Genomic DNA, 21,846 nt, shown 5'->3' on the forward strand with positions numbered 1-21,846 from the left:
TGTAAAATAAACGGCTCCGGCACCAACGACTGAAGGGGCGCTACACCATGGGCGTCACACCAGTCCTCAAAAATACACACACTCGAATATAAGCCAAGGAAGTAGAGCGCTTCCTGGAACACAACATGGCAGAAATGACACCCTTCGAAATAACCTTTCCTCAACAAGTGTAGCCGCTCAAGAGCCACACCGTAAGCGAGAACTGACCCACGTCAAGCATGATGACCATACCTTGCAGAAGAGGACCCTCCAGAACCAACCAAAGGGGATCCTCTATCACCAGCCACTGGAGCTCTCCATACCAAGGTCGACGGGGCCAATCCTGTGTGATGAGAACCACACAGCCACGATGGGTCTCTAGCCATTGAATGATGTGGCCAATCAGAGGACAAGGCAGAAAGATGTACAAGAGGCCCCGAATTCAGCCCCGACTGAACCAAGGCATGAAGACCCTCTGACATTAGCTCCTTCCTGCAACTGAAGAATTGAAAGACTTCATCATTCCTCAGAGTGGCCATCAAATCCATGCGAGGTTCACCCCAGTGGAGCACCACCGACAGGAAAACCACATCCGAGGGGGATCACTCCCTTGGGTCCAAAACATTCCTGTTCAGATAATCCGCCTCCAAATTGGAGACCCTTGCTACATGTGCTGCCAAAAGGCACAGCAGATGGCACTCCGCCCGTGCCAGTAACTATGCCGCCTCCAGAGCCTGCAAATGACTCCCTTGTGCTGCCCTGAGAATCTATGTACACCACCGCCATTGCATTGTTCTGCAGAGAAGTAAAAACAGAAAGGCCATCAGGGCCAACCAAATGGCCCTGGTCTCCAACTGATTGATGGACCACCGGGCTTTGGTGTGGGACCAGAGCCCCTGCACCAACTGACCCCAACAGTGAGCTCCTCAACTGGAGAGAATGGTGATTTCTGGGGCTTCAGATCCATCCCAGATGACAACTGAGTCTCATCCAGGCACCAGAGCAGTGAGTCCTGCACCTGCTGACTCAACGGCACGTGAACCAAGAGGTCATCCCACATCGGAGACTATTGAGACAACAGTAATAGCTGAAGAGGTCGCATGGCACCACCTTGATTATGGCTGCTATGGAGCCCAAGACCTGGAGGACAGCCCACGCCATTAGGCGCCGAAACAGAGTGAGCCAGCACACCTAATTTAATCTGAAATTTATAGACCGTACTTAGTCCCAGCATAAAGTTCAAGGCGCTGCTCTGGAAGAAACACTGCACCAGGGTAAGATTGCTCTTGGCTGCGTTGACCACCCAGTCAAGCTGTCATAGGAGACTGACTAACCACCTGATCGGTGGCCCTCCTGCTCTCCCCTCAAAGGACTTGGCTTGAATTAGCCAATCGTTCAACTACGGGTACATAAGCACCCCCCCCCCCCCTTCCTGGCACAAGTGAGCCGACACCACCACAATCATGACCTTGGAGATGATGTATGACGCTGTTGCCAGACTGAATGGCAGGGCCTTGAACTGACAGTGAAGACCAAGGACTGCAAAGGTCAAAAACTGCGATGGGCCGGATAGATCTGAATATGGTGATAGGCCTCCAAAAGGTCGAGACATCAGAAACTCCCCCTTGTGGATGGCAACAATGACCGACCGTAGCATCTCCATGGGAAATGGGAAAACCTTGAGTGCCTTGAGGTCAAGGATGGACCCTCCTTCTTCGGTACAAAGCAGATAGAATACCTGCCAAAACCTCTCTCGGCCAGCAGTACCGGACTATCACCTCCAATTCCAACAGCCTGTCCAATGTCTCACGCATGGCAGACACTTTCTGCACCATCTTGCAAGGCGAACTGATGAACAAGTATGGCAGGGGATAATGAAACTCCAGCCAAACAGTAAAATGTCCAGGACCTACCAGTCTGTGGTAATGTGGGTCCAGGCCCAGTAGAAATGATGTAACCACCTGCCAATAGGCGAATCCGGAGTCCTATCCTGGACCCCCAAACCTTCACTGCGCACAGTGGGGAGTCCCTGAAGCTCCCTGACTCCCTCTTGACCTCCACCCCGAAAGGGCTGGGACCTGCTCATTCGCAACGATTACTCTGAGAACTAGCAAACCGGCCTTGCTTAGAGCAATGATGGTCCCAGAGACGTCCCCTGGATGACCCCAGGAAGAAAGACCGGGTCCAAGACTCCAGCAATCTAGGAGTCTTAGACTCCCCCATATCATTCAATAATTTGTCCAAGTCCTCTCCAAAGAGAGCTCGCCCCCGAAAGGGCAACCGACTAAGGCATACCTTAGAAGCTACATCCACCGACCACTGCTGTAGCCACAACAAACAGCGTTCGACTACCGACAAAGCCAAGGACTTAACCCCGAAGCTCTGACGAGTCATACAGGGTATCGGCTAAATTAATTGGATCCTCTGACAAACGAGCAGACAACTGCCCTGCCCAGCGGAAAAAGTACGTGTCACATAACTGCCACAAATGGCCACCTTCAAGACCAGAGCAGAAACCTCATAGGACTGTGTGCAGATGCTTCAGGGCCGCACCACCCTCCAAGGGAACCACATTCTTAGTCACCACCATAACCAAGACATGTACTGTTGGTAAGTGAAAACGCTCATGTTCCTCTCGCAGAATCTGATAAAAGGCAAGTCATGGCCCTCACTGTCCGCAAGGGTGCCTCCGGATGCTGCCACTGGGCGTCTACCAACCACTGGGCGTCTACCAACTCCTTGAGGTCTTCATTTAAAGGGAAAACCTGCCAAGGGGCAAGCGTACCCTTTAGCAAGTGATCCCCCTTTCTGGGAACCGAAGAAGCCTCCTCCTCAAGACCCAGGCACCGTAACACCTGGGCTGCCAAGAAAGGAAGTTCTTGGCAGCAAAAAATCCAGACCACAGTCAGGTCCTCCCCAAGAGGAGCCACTGCATCCTCCGACTCCCGAAGCCATTCGTGGTCCACCTCCAAACCCTCTTCTTCCAGAGAGAGGCTCATAGTCCTCCAAGACCATCCAGCCCCTCACCCAAACATGGGCACTTGGACCCGGAAGATTCCTGTGGTACTAGGGACCGAGCCCCAGAACCAGAGGGCCCCAGTAGATCCAAGAGCCCCCCAGCACCAGGGGCCACAGCAACAACAGAGTATCAGAACCAGACCTACTCTGCTTCAGGCAGAAGACCTGGTGCAGAAAGAGGGCGAATTCTGGGGAAAATGGGAGTGCAGGAGAGGCAGGAGCCACGGCAACATCCTGCTGTTGCACCAGCGGAGGAGCGTTAGACAGACTGTGCATCTACAGCAGTGACTCAGACACTGCCGAGTTTCCCACCAACAAAATGGTGCTGGTCGTCTCTGAGGTCAACTGTCCTGGACCTGCCTGACTGCCAACTCCTCCCAATGCAATGGTTCCTCACCTCCAAGCCCTCCTGCGACAGCCAACTCAGCCGCGAAGGACCCCACAGGAGTGGACAAGCCTGATTAACAGCCCTCAGATGCCTCCTCACAGACTTGGAACAAACCGCTAAGGGGTGAAATCAGGCTTCACGCCACACAATACTTATCTTCCCGGAGTGAGCTGCCATTATCACAGAAGTGGTCATATGGGCTCACTCAGGACACACTCAGGACTACAGAAAGAACTTCAGTAAGTCTCGCTGAACTGCAAACCCTTGTCCTCTTTTGCTTGTCTTTTTTTTTTCCGTTTTAAATATGCAAGAATGATCGTTCCCAGTTTGATTGGGTAGCCTTAACGAACTCTTCTCAGGAAGGGGGAGGAGTCAAGGCTACCATGGCTCAAAGGGGTGGGGGAGGGACCCACAGCGCGAAGTGTGAACCCCCGGGGGCCCCACAACAGACAGGCTGCTAGATCACTCAGGCGCGCGCTTTGGGGGTTTATTTTTTTTTCAAGGCTATAGATTCAAGTGCTCTGCCCTCTGTTGTTCAACATGCCAAAACCTCAAATATAAGATGGCAAAACAGCCACAATAGACCGCAAGCCACCTACCTACCATCTGCTAAGGAGACTGAGAAATACTGGGGGGGGGGGGGGGGGGGGGGGCAGAACTGCACATAAGTAGTTATACTTAAGTCTCTAGTAGTTCCCAGTCTCCCCCCATCTGCTGGTAAGAGGGCATATTACTCACATTGGGAATGGTCTGGACTGGCCATTTTATTGATATTGAATTAAGGATTACTCTGCAGTCAAATGCACGGTGCACTGCTAATTTGCAAGTCAGTAAAAGCAGAAGGCAGCAGAATGCAAATACAAGTCCTATAGTCTAAAATCATGTGACATATCAGATTCCACTGGCTTGGAGAAATTATGTTCCTGAACTGTTCTCTCCATGGTTGGGTTACCAAAGGAGCCTTAATCACTAAACAGATTTCACATGGACAGACTTAAAAAGACAGATACCACAGAGCCATCACTATCAGCATTTTTTTTTTTTTTAAATCAGGTCTCTTGAAGTGGCCTTTAGTTGAAAAATTGCAACAGAATGCAGAGAATAAGATCATTCTTTCATATACTGCAATCAGATAATACAATGCACTTTGCTTATCCAATGTAAGCTCCTGAAAAATCACAATGTATGAAAGAAGGGCCTCAAATAGCTGTACTAGGCAGTAACAAAAGAAAACTGACTGGTAGCATGGAACGTTGTTACTATTTGGGTTTCTGCCAGGTATTTGTGACCTGGATTGGCCACTGTTGGAAATGGGATACTGGGCTGGATGGATCACTAGTCACTAGTCTGACCCAGTATGGCTATTCTTATGTTCTTAGGAGTAACTTTAGAAGAAGAAAACAGAGGAAGACTGAGATGGACCACTGGTCTGACCCAGTATGGCTATTCTTATGTTCTTATATACAGCTAAACAGCCGTTTACCTGTAGAAATAGCCCTTAACACTTTTCAAATCCTCTGTGGGTAAAAGCATTCATGCTGGTTTCAGCATGAACAATTATCCACTAGCAAGAAAGCGGTGGAATTGGGGCAAAGGAAAGGTATGAACAGGGCATTTTAAAGGAAAAAAAATGGGTATGCAGTTCTCACAAGGCTGCAGCTTGAAATCTCGGCCGCCATTCTAAAGATGCGACGGCAGCCAGCGGTTCAGCAGCAGCAGCACAGGAAAGAATGGGGATCTTTCCTGCCCAAAAGAGAAAACTAAACCACCAGGGTGTATAGAGGTATGTGCAAGGATGGCAAAAAACAATGAATTTTCATTTGTAATTGGGGTGGCTGCTGGCAGAAATGAAGATGGATACAAGCTTATGGGTGGTGGGTAAGTGGAATGGATGGATGGATGAATAGAGTGGTTCATTCATGTGTGGGTAGGTGGGAAGAGGCTGTAAAAAAGGTGGAGGGAGGGAGCTGTAAAAAGTGACTGGAGTGTGGGTGTAGGAAAGGAGGCCGGAAAAAAAACAGAGTGGTAAGGGGGACGTACATGGAGGGGGAAAGGGAAAAGGGAAAAATAGAGCACATGGGATAGAAGGGGATGGGAGGGAAGGGGGACATGCTGCTCATAGATGCTTGTTTTTGAAAATGTACATCTTTTTAAATTTTGTATTTAGCAGAGTATGGAAGAAATGCATTTATGTTACTTTTATCATTATTTTCATTGCTTAGAGATTGGGGGGGGGGGGGGGTCAAGGTGACTAAGCAGCGAGGTTGGGTGGGCCAGGGATGGAGAGGATTACTTGTGGTGGGGATGGGTTAGATTTCTGTCCCCATGCAACTCTATACTGGGATTAAGTTTCACCACTTTGTTATTTTAATATTGTTAATTCTCTTATTTTGTTTGGAGACCAGTGAGTTTTGAACATTTTAGTGCTCATTTTCAAAACACTTAGACTTTACAAAGTTCCACAGTAATCTATGGAACTTTGAAAGTCTAAGTGCTTTGAAAATATGCCTCTTTGTACACTAACTTTGATTGTTGTAACTTGTGTAGAACTCAGGTTATATTTATCTATATCAATATCTAGGTGGAATATAGAGAATCCAAATTAAACTGGGACATTATGCAGATAATGCAGTGGAGGAGTAGCCTAGTGGTTAGTGCAGTGGACTTTGATCCTGGGGAACTGAGTTTGATTCCCACTGCAGCTTCTTGTGACTCTGGGCAAGTCACTTAACCCTCCATTGCCCCTGGTACAAATAAGTACCTGAATATACTATGTAAACCGCTTTGAATGTAGTTGCAAAAACCACACAAAAGCAGTATATCAAATCCCATTTCGAGGACAAATCAAGGACAGGTATACATATAAAGTATCACATACGAGTTTATCTTTTTGGGCAGACTAGATGGACTGTACAGGTCTTTATCTGCCGTCATCATCTACTATGTAATTTCCCTTTCCCCTCCCTAATCAATCCAATCTGGCTTCTTCCACTTAAGGACATAAGAACATAAGCGTTGACATACCAGTCTGGGACAGACAGAAGGTCCATCAAGTCCAGTATCTTGTTTCCAACAGTGGACAATTCAGGTCACAAGTACCTGGCAAGATCCCAGAACAATAAAACAGATTTTATGCTGCTTATCCTAGAAATAAGCAATGGATTTTCCCAAGTCCATCTAACGGCTTACGGACTTCTCTTTTAGGAAATTATCCAAACCTTTTTTAAACTCTTAAACCCCGCTAATTAAACTGCTTTTACTACATTCTCTTACAATGAATTCCAGAGTTTAATTACATGTTGAGTGAAGAAATATTTCCGCCAATTTGCTTTAAACTTACTACTTAGTAAGCTTCATTGTGTGCCCCCTAGTTCTTGTATGTAGAACAAGCAATTCATGTCTACACGTTCCACTCCACTCTTGTGTCTGAACAACAGTGTTAAGCTTCAGAGAGAGCTCAACATTTCCCCTTCATAACTCCCAAATGAGTAATCCCAACAACAAACTGGAAGTAACGTATAACCTCCGACCACCCCCAAATGAAAGCAGTTAAGCATGAAAAATGAAAGAATTTGTAGTTTCACTGCACCAGAATTTCCAGAGACTCAGCTGCCAGTGACTGCATTCCAGCAATTTTTTCACTCATTTACGTTCACGCACAAAATGCACAAACAGTGATCCTGGGAGAGTCTTACCACTGCTTCCTGCTCTGGTTCTTCAAGCTGGTCATCCCTAGGTGGCTCCCTGTCTCCATAAAAACATAGCAGATCTAAAAGGTGGTTTGATGTTTTCAGGGATACTGTAGTTCCTACATAAAAATGTGAAATAAGAAAATAATCTACAACCCATCATTATGCCTCCTAAAAAGGTAACATTCCTCATAATTTAGCATCAACTAAAAACAAAAAAGAATTAAAAAAAAAAACAAACCTAAAACACCACAACCTTCTGAATAACTATCTTATAATCAAAACAAACGCCAATTTCAGATCCTCTCTGTTTGGGAGATGTGACAAGTAGCTTCTGGAAGTCAGTACAAGTCCTTAACATGCCTAAATGATTTTGATTCAATAAAATAAATAAATGCGCTAACGGGAGATTTATGATGAGCAGAAAAGGTATCCAAGCACAGGTTTGCACCCATTAAATCTTAAGAGCTGAAAACCTACAAAATAAGTATTTGATCCATCTAGATATCAACTTATGTCATTTAAGAGAATCCAATGTGATATAGGACAAATTTACAGAACAGGAAGTTCATTTTCTACATTTAATTAGCCTTTGACCTTCTCCTTGGAGCCTACTTAATGCTATCACTCAGCCATGAGAAAATGTCATAAGATTACACCTCATCCTATATAATAATTTGCACCTCCGTCTGGCTGCCTGGGTTCGTAACACAGTTCCTACTGGTCTGCCCTGGGGTTGACGTCACAGGGCGGACCAATGGGAAGTGAGAGGGAAGGGAACCCATCGGCAGCCACCAGAGGTGAGTAAACAAACGCCCCCCCCCCCCCCGAGTTCCATGATCCCCAACCTCCCTTCTTCTACTCCTGTCCGTCCGAGTTCCATGTGCCACGACGGCCCCACTCCCGTTCGAGTTCCACGCCTCTCCTCTCCTCTCCTCCGATTTCTGCCGCTCAGCACCTCCCTCCCACTATCTCTGTGGCCTCCGAGTGCAAGGGGGACGTGTGTGGGTGCCCCAGCCCTTCGTAAGTGGCAGCTGCTGCTTAAAATGTTTTACCTCCTGCTCGGCCGGCAACAGTGAAGTCCAGCAAGTACAGACGCCACTTCAGACAGGCTGTGGTTTTTCTTCTGTTTCAGCTGTTCCTCTGGTCCTGCCCTCATTTCCTGTTTGCGGAAGGGCGGGACCACAGCCTGTCTGAATCGGTGTCTGTACTTGCTGGACTTCACTGTTGCTGGCCAAGCAGGAGATAAAACCTTTTAAAATGCAGCTGCCACTTACAAAGGGCTGGAGCACCCGCACACATCCTCCTTGCACTCGGAGGCCACACAGACAGAGGGAGGGAGGTGTTGGGCGGTGGAAATCGGAGGAGAGGGGGTGCCTGGAACTCGGAGGAGGGAGGGGGTCCTGAGACGAGAGAGGGGGGAGGAGGGGGAGGTGGGGAGGGGGAGAGAGTCCTGAGACGAGACGGGGGGAGGGGGAGAGGGTCCTGAGACGACAGAGGGGGTCAGGGGGTCCTGGAACCTTGCTAGGGCCCGTTTCCTTTCTGTTAGAAACGGGCCTCTTTTATTAGTCTTACATGTATGATTGAATGGCCAGTATTCATTACACCGTTTGATGCTGGATTCCAGCAACTGCCTTAGCAGTGAAACCGTAAGACCCAAACTAATTGTATCATCCATTCAAATCCAAAAATCAATTTTTATTTCAAATCACATTTTTGACAGTTTTTATAACAGTTTTATACTGTAATTGTTCAAACTCCTCATTTATGCAAGATTACACCAGAAACAGCTGACAATTTGCTTTAAGTTCAAATAATAAAACGATTATGACAATTTTCTAACCCACTCTGTACATCTAAAAGCGTAAAAGGTAAACAAGAATTTATATTAAATTCTACAGCCTGCTTGTCATAGGCTACATTTTGGCTTTCTTACTGTAGTTGTGAACTACCTGTACACAACCTACCTATACCTGTATGTACATACACGATTTAAGGAGGCAGAACACCTAATGTGCTATGATGGTTCCATCTGTGACACTGCCACTTATTCCTTTTGGAGATATAATGATTGGAATGGGTACGGACTAAGCACATTAATATTATCACTTTGTGAGGTTTATTTGTGGTTAGTTTGAATTTATTGGTAAATGGATAAATTCTGAGTTATAGTTTTGGATTACAGTTAGACTCAGGAAGTTATTTTTTCTTCTTCCAGAAATTTATTTAATTAAATTTTAACTGCCAGACCCTCCACCATTCTTTTAAGGTTCGGAGATCCCTTCTCATCGTTTCTACACCCTCCGGGGTATCCACTCTATTGGCTATTTTTGTGTCATCCGCAAAAAGGCACACCTTTCCTTCCAACCCTTCAGCAATATCTCCCACAAATATATTAAACAGAATAGGGCCCAGCACTGACCCCTGAGGAACTCCACTGCTCCCCTTCCTTTCCTCCGAGTGGATTCCATTTACCACCACTCTCTGCCACCTATCGGTCAACAAGTTTCTTATCCAGTTCACCACTTTTGGTCCCAAGTTTAACCCTTTCTGCTTATTCATGAGTCTTCTGTGGGGGACCGAATCAAAGGCTTTGCTGAAGCCCAAGCAGATTACATCTAGCGCATGTCCTTCATCCAGTTCTTTGGTCACCCAGTCAAAGAAGTCAATAAGATTCTTTTGGCAGGACTTTTCTTTGGTAAAGCCATGTTGCCTCGGGTCCTGTAACCCGTTGGCTTCTAGAAAGTTAACTATCCTTTATTTCAGCAGCGACTCCATTATTTTTCCTACCACCGACGTTAGACTTACCGGTCTGTAGTTTCCCACTTCTTCCCTGTCTCCACTTTTGTGAAGAGGGACCACATCCATTCATCTCCGATCCCGCGGAACCTCTCCCTTCTCTAAAGATCTATTAAATAAATCTTTAAGAGGACCCACCAGGACCTCCCTGAGCTCCTTCAGTATCCTGGGATGTATCCCATCCGACCCCATAGCTTTGCCCACCTTCAGATTCTCCAGCTGTTTATAAACTCTTTCTTCCGTAAATGGCGCAGTACCCACTCCACTCCCAGACGTTCCCTTGGCAGACAACTGTGGTCCTTCTCCAGGACTTTCCTCCGTGAACACCGAAAAGAAATAATTGTTTAGCACGTTCGCTTTATTTTCATCACTCTCCACATAGCCACTCATTATCTTTCAGTCTCACAATTCCATTCCTATCTCTTCTCCTTTCTCCAATATATCTGAAAAATGTTGTCACCTCTCTTTATATCTTCAGCCATTTTTTCTTCCACTCGCGCTTTCGCGAACCGTATTTCCCTCTTCGCTTCGAGTTTAATCCGATAATCTTTTCCGTGATCTTCTCATTGCGTTCTTTTGTACTTCTTGAACAAAGCCTCTTTTGCTCTTATTTTTTCAGCTACTTGTTTGGAGAACCATATAGGCTTCCTGCTTCTCTTGTTTTTGTTTACTTTCCTCACAAAAAGATCAGTCACCATATTTAGAACAGCCTTAAGCTTGGACCACTGTTTTTCCACATCTTCTGTGCCTTTCCACGCCAAGAGCTCCTTCATCAGGTATTCCCCCATTTTATCAAAATCAGAATGTGTGAAATCCAGCACTTTGAGTTTTGTGTGTCCGCACTCCGTCTTCGCACTTATTTCAAACCATACAGTGTGATGATCACTATTACCTAGGTGGGCACCCACCTGGATATTGGAAACACTACCCCCATTCGTGAGGACTAGATCCAGCATCACCCCTTCCCTCATGGGTTCCGTCACCATTTGTCTGAGCAAGGCACTTTGACAGGCATCCACAATCTCCCTACTTCTTTCCGATTCCGCAGATGGGACGTTCCAATCCACGTCAGACAAATTGAAATCTCCCAACAGGAAGTGATCCTGTAGCTAGTACCTGTTCTCCAGTTGATGCAACATTACCTCCCACCGAGGATGTGTCTCCAGGGGCTTCTGCCCAGGAGGGAAGGGTTAGGACTGCCATTGTAGTTGGAGATTTAATCATCAGGCATGTAGATAGCTGGGTAGCTGGTGGACGTGAGGATCGCTTGGCCACCTACTTTGTCTGGTGCGAAGGTGGCAGATCTCACACGGAACCTACATAAGATTTTAGACAGTGCTGGGGAGGAGCCGGCTGTCTTAGTACATGGGGGTATCAACAACATAGAAAAATGAGAGAGAGGTTGTGGAAGTCAAAGCCAAATTTAGACTCTTATGCAGAACGCGCAAATCCAGAATCTCCAGGGTAGCATTTTCAGAAGTGCTCTCTGTTCCACGTGCAGGGGCCAAGACACAGACAGAGCTCCAGAGTCTCAATGCATGGATGAGGTGATGGTGAAAGGAGGAAGATTTTAGATTTGTTCGGAACTGAGCCTATTCCGAAAAGATGGGATTCACCTTAAGCAGGGTGGAACCAGGCTACTAGCATCAACATTTAGAAAGGAGATAGAGCAGCTTTTAAACTAGAAATTAGGGGAAGGCTGTCATTCAATTAAATGAATGGTTTGGAACAAGGTATCTATAAAAGATATCACCAAAACAGGGACAATAGATCCTCACCATCGGGATGCCCTAAGAGAGACCATAGTGGACCAGATGTCTTTAAATAAAAAGCAGATGGATTTTCAAGATTGCAAATTGTCACTGTCAACTGCTAAGCAAATTGTAAATAGGAACAACAAACATTGTTTGAAATGTCTATATGCAAATGCCAGAAGCCTAAGAAATTAGATGGAGAGTTAGAATATATTGAACTAAATAAAAAGTTAGATATAATAGGAATCTGCGAGACCTGGAGGAAGGATGATAACCAATGGTACACTGTCATATCAGGGTATAAATTATAATCACAGTAAAAGGGTGGGTAGAATTGGTGGGTAGAAGGCAGCTCCTTGTGACTCTGGGCAAGTCACTTAACCCTCCATTGCCCCATGTAAGCCGCATTGAGCCTGCCATGAGTGGGAAAGCGCAGGGTACAAATGTAACAAAAAAAAAATGTTAATGAGGGCCTTGAATTGAACAGACTAAAAATTATACAGGACACGAAAAAAATCTTGGAATCCCTATGGATAGAAATTCCATGTGTAAAGGGGAAAAGGAAAGTGATTGGAGTGTACTAATGCCCACCTGGCCAGGATGAACAGACAGATGTAGAAAGGTTATCAGAAATTAAGGAGGCTAACAATAATGGGTGATTTCAATTACCACGATATTGACTGGGTAAATGTAACATCACGGCGTGATCCCGGAAATTATAGACCGGTAAACCGACGTCATTGATGGGCAAAATGGTAGAGACTAACAAACAACTAAATTACAAAGCATATACATAAGCATGGATTAATGAGACAAAGCCAACATGGATTTAGTCAAGGGAAATCTTGTCTCACCAATCTACTACATTTCCTTGAAGGGGTGAATAAACATGTGGATAAAGGTGAGCCGGTCGATATTCTGGATTTTAAAAGGCATTTGACAAAGTACTTCATAAAAGATTCTAGAGGAAACTGGAGAGTCATGGGATAGAAGGTAATGTTCTATTATGGATTAACAACTGGTTAAAACAGAGAATAGGGTTAAATGGTGAGTATTCTCAAAGTAGAAGGGTAGATAGTGGGGTTCCCCAGGGGTTGATGTTGGGACTGCTGCTTTTTAACATTTATAAATGATCTAGAGATGGGAATAATGAGGTAATTAAATTTCCTGATAAGAGTTATTCAAAGTTGTTAAATAACAAGAGGACTGTAAAAAATTGCAAGAGGACCTTACCAGCCTAGGGGACTGGACATCCAAATGGCAGACAACATTTAATGTGAGCAAGTGCAAAGTGATGCACAGTGAGCAAGTGCAAAGTGATGCACATAGGAAAGAGGAACCCAAACTACAGCTACATGATAAAAGGTTCCATATTAGGAGTCATGACCCAAGAAAAGGATCTAGGTGTCAATGTTGATGATACATTGAAACCCTCTGCTCAGTGTGCAGCATAGTAGATGATGATGACGGCAGAAAAAGACCTGCACGGTCCATCCAGTCTGCCCAACAAGATAAACTCATATGTGCTACTTTTTGTGTATACCTTACCTTGATTTGTACCTGTCCTTTTCAGGGCACAGACCGTATAAGTCTGCCCAGCACTATCCCTGCCACCCAACCACCAGCCCTGCCTCCCACTACCGATTCTGGCACAGACCATATAAGTCTGCCCAGCACTATCCCCGCCTCCAGCTCTGCCACCCAATCTCGGCTAAGATCCTTAGGATCCATTCCTTCTGAACAGGATTCCTTTATGTTTATCCCACGCATGTTTGAATTCTGTTACCATTTTCATTTCCACCACCTCCCGCGGGAGGCCATCCCAAGCATCCACTACTCTCTCTGTGAAAAAATACTTCCTGACATTTTTCTTGAGTCTGCCCCTAGGGCAGTGGCGTAGCTAGGTGGCAAGCCAGGGAGCGGCTGCTCCCCCAAATGCAGTTCTGCTGGTGCCGATGCTTATTTTTTTTTTTGTTGTGTAGCACTGAAAATGTGCAACGGCGGAAGTCTGCTCTCGCTCCCCATGCGCCGTCAACCTGGCTGAACCTGGCTACGCTTCTGCTCTAGGGTCCTGTGTAATATTTATAGCACTGTCTTGTCATAGGTGGGTTAGGGCTGTTGTGTGTTTCTGTATAGGTTTTGAGTGTCTTTTTGAATGGTTTTGTGTTATTTCATGTGGAGGGGCATAATCGAAAGGGACGCCCAAGTTTTGTTGAGGACGTCCTCGCAAAACGTCCTGATGGGGGGCGGGGAAACCCGTATTATCAAAACAAGATGGACATCCATCTTTCATAGTAACATAGTAGATGACGGCAGAAAAAGACCTGCACGGTCCATCCAGTCTGCCCAACAAGATAACTCATATGTGCTACTTTTTGTGTATACCCTACTTTGATTTGTACCTGTGCTCTTCAGGGCACAGACCGTATAAGTCTGCCCAGCACTATCCCCGCCTCCCAACCACTATCCCCGCCTCCCAACCACTGGCTCTGGCACAGACCGTATAAGTCTGCCCAGCTCTATCCTCGCCTCCCAACCACCAGCCCTGCCTCCCAACCACCGGCTCTGGCACAGACCGTACAAGTCTGCCCAGCACTATCCCCGCCTCCCAACCACCAGTCCCTGCTTCCCACCACCGGCTCTGGCACAGACCGTTTAAGTCTTCTCAGCACTATCCCCGCCTCCCTACCACCAGCCCCGCCTCCCGATCTTGACTAAGCTCCTGAGGATCCATTCCTTCGGCACAGGATTCCTTTATGCTTATCCCACGCATGTTTGAATTCCGTTACCGTTTTCATTTCCACCACCTCCCGCGGGAGGGCATTCCAAGAATCCACTACTCTCTCCGTGAAAAAATACTTCCTGACATTTTTCTTGAGTCTGCCCCCCTTCAATCTCATTTCATGTCCTCTCGTTCTACCATCTTCCCATCTCCGGAAAAGGTTCGTTTGCGGATTAATACCTTTCAAATATTTGAACGTCTGTACAAAGAAAGCAAATAGAATGTTGGGTATTATTAGGAAAGGAATGGAAAACAAAAATGAGAATATTATAATGCTTTTGTATTGCTCCATGGTGTGACTGCATCTCAAATACTGTGTACTGAAATTAGAAACCGTAACGAGAAGGGTGACAAAAATGATAAAGGGGCTGGGACAACTTCTTAAAAGGCTAAAGCAGCTAGGGCTCTTTAGCTTGGAGAAGAGACAGCCGAGGGGAGATCTATAAAATTATGGAGTGGAGTGAACAGGTAGATGTGAATCGCTTATTAACTCTTTCCAAAAATACTAGAACTGGAGAAAGTATTTCTTCACTCAACGTGTAATTCAACTCTTAAATTTGTTGCCACAGAATGAGGTAAAAGCAATTAGCTGAGCACGGTTTAAAAAGGTTTGGATAATTTCCTAAAATAAAAGTCCATAAACCATTATTAAGATGGACTTGTGGGAAAACCCATGCTTATTTCTTGGATAAGCAGCATAAAATCTGTTTTGCTGTTCTGGGATCATGCCAGGTATTTGTGACCTGGATTGGCCACTGTTGGAAACACGATACTGGGCCTGATGGACCTTTGGTCTCTCCCAGTATGGCAATGCTTATGTTCTTATGTACGTTACAATCTATAATTGAAGAACTGGGTAGAAAGAAAGGAGGAAAGAACAGCACTATATGTAAGCCCTGCAGTGCTTACAAGATACAGAGCAAGCACTGTGGGATAATCTGGAAATAAGGAATGAAATATCTAACTATATTAATGTGATATACAGACATCTCTTGTAAATACAAGAAACAGAGAACACTCACAAAACTGCTATGAAAAGGGGATTTCAATCTTCCAGATGACTGGGACTGGTAACTGTGGATCCTGGATTCTCTGTAGAAAGTAACTGTGCCCACACCTTAGAAACTATATGAGAGGGGGTGATGGTACTGGACCTAATATTTATGAATCAGGATAGTATCTGAGGTCATAGTAGGTGACCATCAGGGATCCAATGATCACCGGATGGTTTGGTCCATTGTGAGCACACAGATGGATAGTCCGTTCAAAGGCAAGTGTCTTAGACTTTGAGAGAAAGAGCTGTGGATACTGGGTTGTTAGTTTTGATGGGCAGACTTGATAGGTCATTAGGACTTTTTTTGCTATCATTTTCTATATTTCTAGGTACAGTTGGCATGTTTCCTGCCCTTGAGTTTATATATGAGATGATGGAGAATGAATTGATTTGCTCACGCTCACAACAATGACAAGGAAGAAGCAGGATTTTAACTTTAGTTTCCGTGGCCTCACAGCATGCTGCTCTATCTGTACTTCATAAATCTGTTTTACAAATCATTGAAACATTCCACCTACAAATAAGAGAAGGGTGGCACTTCTAGAACAAATGCCACACAGCACAACTTAGAGGCAGCCAGTACACTGGAGGAGTGGCCTAGTGGTTAGGGTGGTGGACTTTGGTCCTGGGGAACTGAGTTCGATTCCCACTTCAGGCACAGGCAGCTCCTTGTGACTCTGGGCAAGTCACTTAACCCTCCGTTGCCCCATGTAAGCCGCATTGAGCCTGCCATGAGTGGGAAAGCGCGGGGTACAAATGTAACAAAAATAAATAAAAATAAACAAAGGCCAAATGTATTAAAGCTATACACATTCCCTTTTTTGCAAATCTGAAGAAGGTAGGGTCAAGTGATTTCAGGAAAAAAAAAAAAAGGCAAGCACAATTCATTTTCCTTCCCCTTCTTCCAGGGGTCCCGACTATTTCTTGAACATTTAACAAAAGCTGTATTAAATGAAATAAAGTTGTTTATATCAGCTTTTTGTTGGGCTGTCTTTGTCCCTTCATCCCAGTTGCACCATTCAAATAAAGCAAATAGTACTAATTTTTAAACCATTACAGTACCTGATTGTAGGAGTTGATCAAACATGTCAACAGCACTCTTGACTCTTCTGAGCTGTATGAGTTCCTTAAGGGCAGCCTCACTCACTCCTTCAATTTGAGGCTGCAAAGTCTCAGGCATCAAGCACTGAAAGGAAAAAAGGGACCCATGTTAAACTCCTCCTTTGAAAAGTCATATATGCTCCAATTCTTGTTACAATCATGGGAAATAAGGGTTGATACTGGGACAAAAGATGCAGAAGCATACTAGACGAAATAGCACCCTTACGAACAAGAACATCACGAAGACATCTCTCGATAACACGGTTCAATGACGAACTGAAAAAACTAAAAACATAATCCAGGAAACTCGAAAGAGCATGGAAAAAAATAAAAGATGAACTCACACTCAACGCTTGGAAACAAATACAAAGAAAATACAAATATGCAATAAAACAGGCCAAAAGGTCATACTACAGAACTAAAATAGGACCAGACTACAAAGACACGAAGAAACTATATCAACTCGTAAACAAACTACTAGACACCACCTTGGTCACCACAAACAACACAGACATCCTGTCTGCAGACAAACTTGCTAAATATTTCAACGAAAAAATTGAAAATCTACGCAACACACTTCCACATGACAATACTGATATTGAAAACTTCATCAACGGTCTGGACCCAACCTCTGGAGAATACCCAGCGAACCGAACCTGGTCAAACTTCGCTCTCCTCACCACCGAACAGTTACCCATGCGGTTTATAAGTTCTCCGGCACTCACTGCAAATTGGATACGTGCCCCAGCTACATAATGAAATCCGCTCCCAACTGCTTCATAGCAGACCTCACATCCCATCTAAACTATTTGCTAAAACAAGGTCTCTTCCCTAACAAAAATGGCAACATCCTACTCACCCCAATTCCAAAAGATACCAAAAAAAAGACAAGTGAACTTACAATTACCACCCAATAGCATCTATCTCACTAGCAGTCAAACTGATGGAAAGCATGGTAACCAAACAACTCAGTGATTACATAAACAAATTCTCAATATTACATGAATCGCAATCAGGATTTCACCCCTCCATAGCACTGAAACAGTACTCATTACTCTCCTGGCCAAATTCAAGCAGGAAACAGCAACAGGCAAAAGCATACTTCTCCTTCAATTCGACATGTCTAGTGCATTCGACATGGTAAACCATAATATACTACTAAGACTCCTAGATTACTTCGGTATTGGTGGAAACATACTTAATTGGATCAAGGGTTTCCTAACCACTAGAATTTGCCAAGTGAAATCAAATTCAAACATATCACCGTGGAAAGCAGACTGCGGAGTACCTCAAGGATCACCACTATCACCGATCCTCTTCAACCTAGTGATGACACCACTAGCCAAGTCCTTATCCAACCAAGGCCTCAACCCATTCATCTATGCAGACGACGTCACAATATACATCCTTACAAACATGATCTGGCAGAAATCACCAACGAAATCAAAGTCAGCCTAAACATCATGGACTCATGGGCAAATGCATTTCAACTAAAACTCAATACAGAAAAAACACACTGTCTCATCCTCTCTTCCCAACACAATAAGAACAAACCCACAAATATAAACACCCCAGACTACACCCTCCCTATCTCAGACAGCCTGAAAATCCTTGGCATTACTATCGACCGTAACCTTACGCTTGAGAGCCAAGTTAACTCTACAACTAAGAAAATGTTCCACTCAAAACGTGTGAAATCATTCTTCCTGAGGGAAACATTTCAAAAACTGATACAATCAATGGCACTAAGCCATGCAGACTACTGCAATGGAATTTATGCGGGATGCAAAGAACTACTCAAAGAAACTTCAGACCACTCAAAACAAAGCAGCCAGACTTATATTTGGAAAAACATGATTCAAAAGCGCCAAACCCCTTTGAGAAAAACTACACTGGCTACCAATCAAAGAACTTATTGCTTTCAAAATCTGCACCCTGGTCCATAAAATTATCTACGGAGAAACCCTGGGATACATGACAGACCTCATACACCTACCAACAAGAAACACAATCGAATCAACATGAACATACCTAAATCTCCACTACCCAAGCTTCAAAGGACTCAAATACAAATCAACTTATGCATCAAGCTTTTTCTACATAAGCACACAACTGTGGAACGCACTACCAAAAGCCGTGAAAGCAACGTACGACCACCTAAACTTCCGGAAATCGCTAAAAAACCAACCTGTTGAAAAAGGCATACCCTATCGACCCAACTTATCTATCCATGAATGGTTCCAACATCACTCTATAATAGCTTACACTAGAGGTAAAACCATAGGGGAAGTACTCACATATAAAAGGATAGACTATATGCAAAAGGAAACTACTCAAGTGAGTCACTTTGGCTGTGGTAGCCATCAGTGGTGTGGGTCAGCGACTGAGGGTTGCCAGTGGGAAGCGCCAGGTTCTACTTGTAAAATATGGCCAAGACATCATACTACATGTAAAACATCAAATTTAACTTATGTCATAGTATGCCCGTGCAATTTAAATTTATGTAGGAAGATCTACAAGGGCAATTAAATATAGATTGACTGAACATAAATCCCGAATTTGTAACCAAGTAGATATGCACCTCTGGTTCAGTGCTGGATAAATGAAAATCATTCCATAGCCGATATACGTTGGAGAATAATTGATAAATTGAACTGGGAGCAGAGGGAGGGGATCCTGAACAATTATTAAAGAGCAAAGGTAGATATTCACATTGGATACAGTCTACCCTAGGAGGCTTAATGTGGAACTTGATTGGGCCTCCTTAACGTAAAGTGACTCACTGATTGACTCGAATTTCAAGTTTATTAAGCACTTGCTATCCCACCTATCGGCGATGCCAACTAAGCAGCTTACAGACTACAAATAAAGAGGAAAGAGGAAGAAGAAAAGAGAGAAGGACAGAACATCAAACAGAGGGAAGGAGGGAGAACTACACTGTCATGATAGTAAAGAGGGGGAAGGGAAGCACACTAGGAAGGAGGAGAAGTCTCAAAAACCTTAGGACCTACCCACAGGGTATTAGGGACATGGAAAAAGCCTCTAAGAAGAGGCGAGTCTTTAGTTCAGCCTTAAACTGATCCAGGGAAGCACGAGACCTCAGGTGCTGTGAAGTTGGTTCCAGAGCTCAGAGCCTTGAGCAGAAAAAACTCTCTAGTAGCCTATGAGTATTTTATAAAGAGGAGTGCCTGAGCTGCCATTTTGTAAGACATAATTGTGATAATTGGCTGGTAATTATGGCAAAGCTATGATAAAGCTATCTCCCATATATAGAGTTGATGAACAGTTTAATTTGGTGTTTATAATTTCCATGTCTGCACCCCAATGAAGCTGATAGCTCAATGCCTAGCGAACCATGGCCCATGTTGGCGGCAGATCCAGAAGTACAAGTTGTAGTTTTTTGCTCATTTTAAGCTCATTTATATATTAAAAACAAAAGAGAAGAAAACAAAGTGCCTTAAATAAAGCTATAGGGAGGTTCAACAGGACCGATGAGGAGGCAGGTGAGCCATAAGCAGAGTGCTCATGTGAAACGAGTCACGGTTGAGGTCAGTTGATGAATTGTATCAATTTTTGAACTTTGAGCATTTGTGTTACCTACTATGCCCATAAGCTTGGCAGTATCCAAAACCATGAAAGAAACACAACTTTCTGCATTTCTGCACCTGCTAGACAGCTTCAGATGTCAAAAACGTTTCTCAGACAAGATACGTTTTGCTTCTCCTACTCAGTCAGCAGGTTTGCTCTCAAACTAGTGAGCAGCCGCTCCAGAAGCGAAGCAAAGAAATCATTATACTTCAGTGAACTGTCATATTTGAGACTAGCTACCAAATCAATCTAAGCTCTCCACTCTGATCTCTCCCTACATTCCTCCCCATGACCTCCGCTCACTGGACAAATCTCTCGTCGTCCCCCTTCTCCTCCACTGCTAACTCCAGGCTTCGTTCCTTTTCTCTCGCGGCACCTTATGCCTGGAATAAACTTCCTGAGCCTGTACGTCTAGCTCCATCGCTACCTGTTTTCAAATCTATGCTGAAAACCCACCTTTTCACTGCTGCTTTTGGCTCCTAGCCACTACTCATTTGCCTCCCCCCTTGTTCCATCTCGCCCACTACTGCCTTCGCCCTTAACTGTCTTGTCTGTCTGTATTATTTTAGATTGTAAGCTCTATTGAGCAGGGACTGTCTCTCTGTGTCAGGTGTTCAGCGCTGCGTGCGTCTGGTAGTGCTATACAAATGTTAATAATAATAAAAGCCACCTTGGTTTATTTTCAAATGGCACATTATCAAGTGAACAAATTGTCTGGAACAAAGATGCAACATTCTGTGTTGACGGGTATAAGCAATGCTTACAGAAACACTAACAGCAGAAATCTCTAAAAAAAGGACAAGGGCTGAGAGTTCTCCTTGTCTTCCATTTCTGAAACATATGAACTCCAGTGAAGGGCAGAGGCTCAGCTGAATGGGTAAGAGAATTCTTTATTCTACAAGTAACCCACATACTGGCAGACATGTCAACACACCATGTCACAACAGAAATGTCAAATAAATGATAACTGTACATAAGCACTTTCTGTATTAATAAAAAAGTGTTGCAACCTGAGCACATAGTCTAGTCTTTAGCTGATCTATTAACATCAAATTCTAAACGAACTGCTCCAAATCAAAAGCAATACTTAATATACAGGGAGTGTTATCATCAAAATCAAGTTGCTAGAGGTGGTCTCTTAGGATTAAAATACTTTATTACCAATTTGTACAAAGGGAGTCTGCCTTGTTACCTCCATGAAACTGATTCTAGGAGCTGGAAGAGACAAGGAACTTCAACACATTAAACAGTAAGAATAGGTATAACATATTTAATTTAAAAGTAAACAGACCATTTTGACCTGTGGATGAGGAATATTTTGCTCATCACAGCTATTGCTTTTTGTCAGAAGAGCAAGAAAGGCCACTACTAATTTTTAACTTGGTTTACTCGGCAAAAATTGCTTTAAACATTGCCCATTATAAAATTAACCACCCCCCAAAAAGAACAGGAAAAAAAACCTACAATTACTTACTGGTATAGAAGGTTCAGCATAATCAGCCTTAAAAAGTCGAGGACATGTATTAAAAACATATTTTGCTGCATTACATCCAGACTCCTTTGACAGGGAAAACAATTTCTAGGTAAGAACAAAAGAAAACAGTAACTCAAACCATATTTTCCAGAGTTCAAAAATGGACTTAACATAAGAAACAAGAAAAAAAAATGTTCAATTTAAAAAATACAATACTCAC

General features: G+C 44.2%; 1 protein-coding gene across 2 annotated transcripts in view; it reads right to left on the reverse strand.

Moving 5' to 3' along the window:
• Window positions 1-21,846, reverse strand: part of PTCD3 (pentatricopeptide repeat domain 3) — a 221,769-nt gene that overhangs the window by 116,033 nt on the left and 83,890 nt on the right. For both annotated transcript variants that reach the window (XM_030191059.1, XM_030191062.1), the window contains exons 6-8: window positions 21,627-21,731; window positions 16,526-16,649; window positions 7,081-7,193 (exon numbers count right to left, since the gene is read on the reverse strand). In XM_030191059.1, coding sequence (XP_030046919.1) covers window positions 7,081-7,193; window positions 16,526-16,649; window positions 21,627-21,731 — 342 coding nt within the window. The remainder of the gene's footprint in view (window positions 1-7,080; window positions 7,194-16,525; window positions 16,650-21,626; window positions 21,732-21,846) is intronic.

This window comes from Microcaecilia unicolor, chromosome 2, assembly GCF_901765095.1.
Source record: "Microcaecilia unicolor chromosome 2, aMicUni1.1, whole genome shotgun sequence".
Taxonomy (NCBI): Eukaryota; Metazoa; Chordata; class Amphibia; order Gymnophiona; family Siphonopidae; genus Microcaecilia; species Microcaecilia unicolor.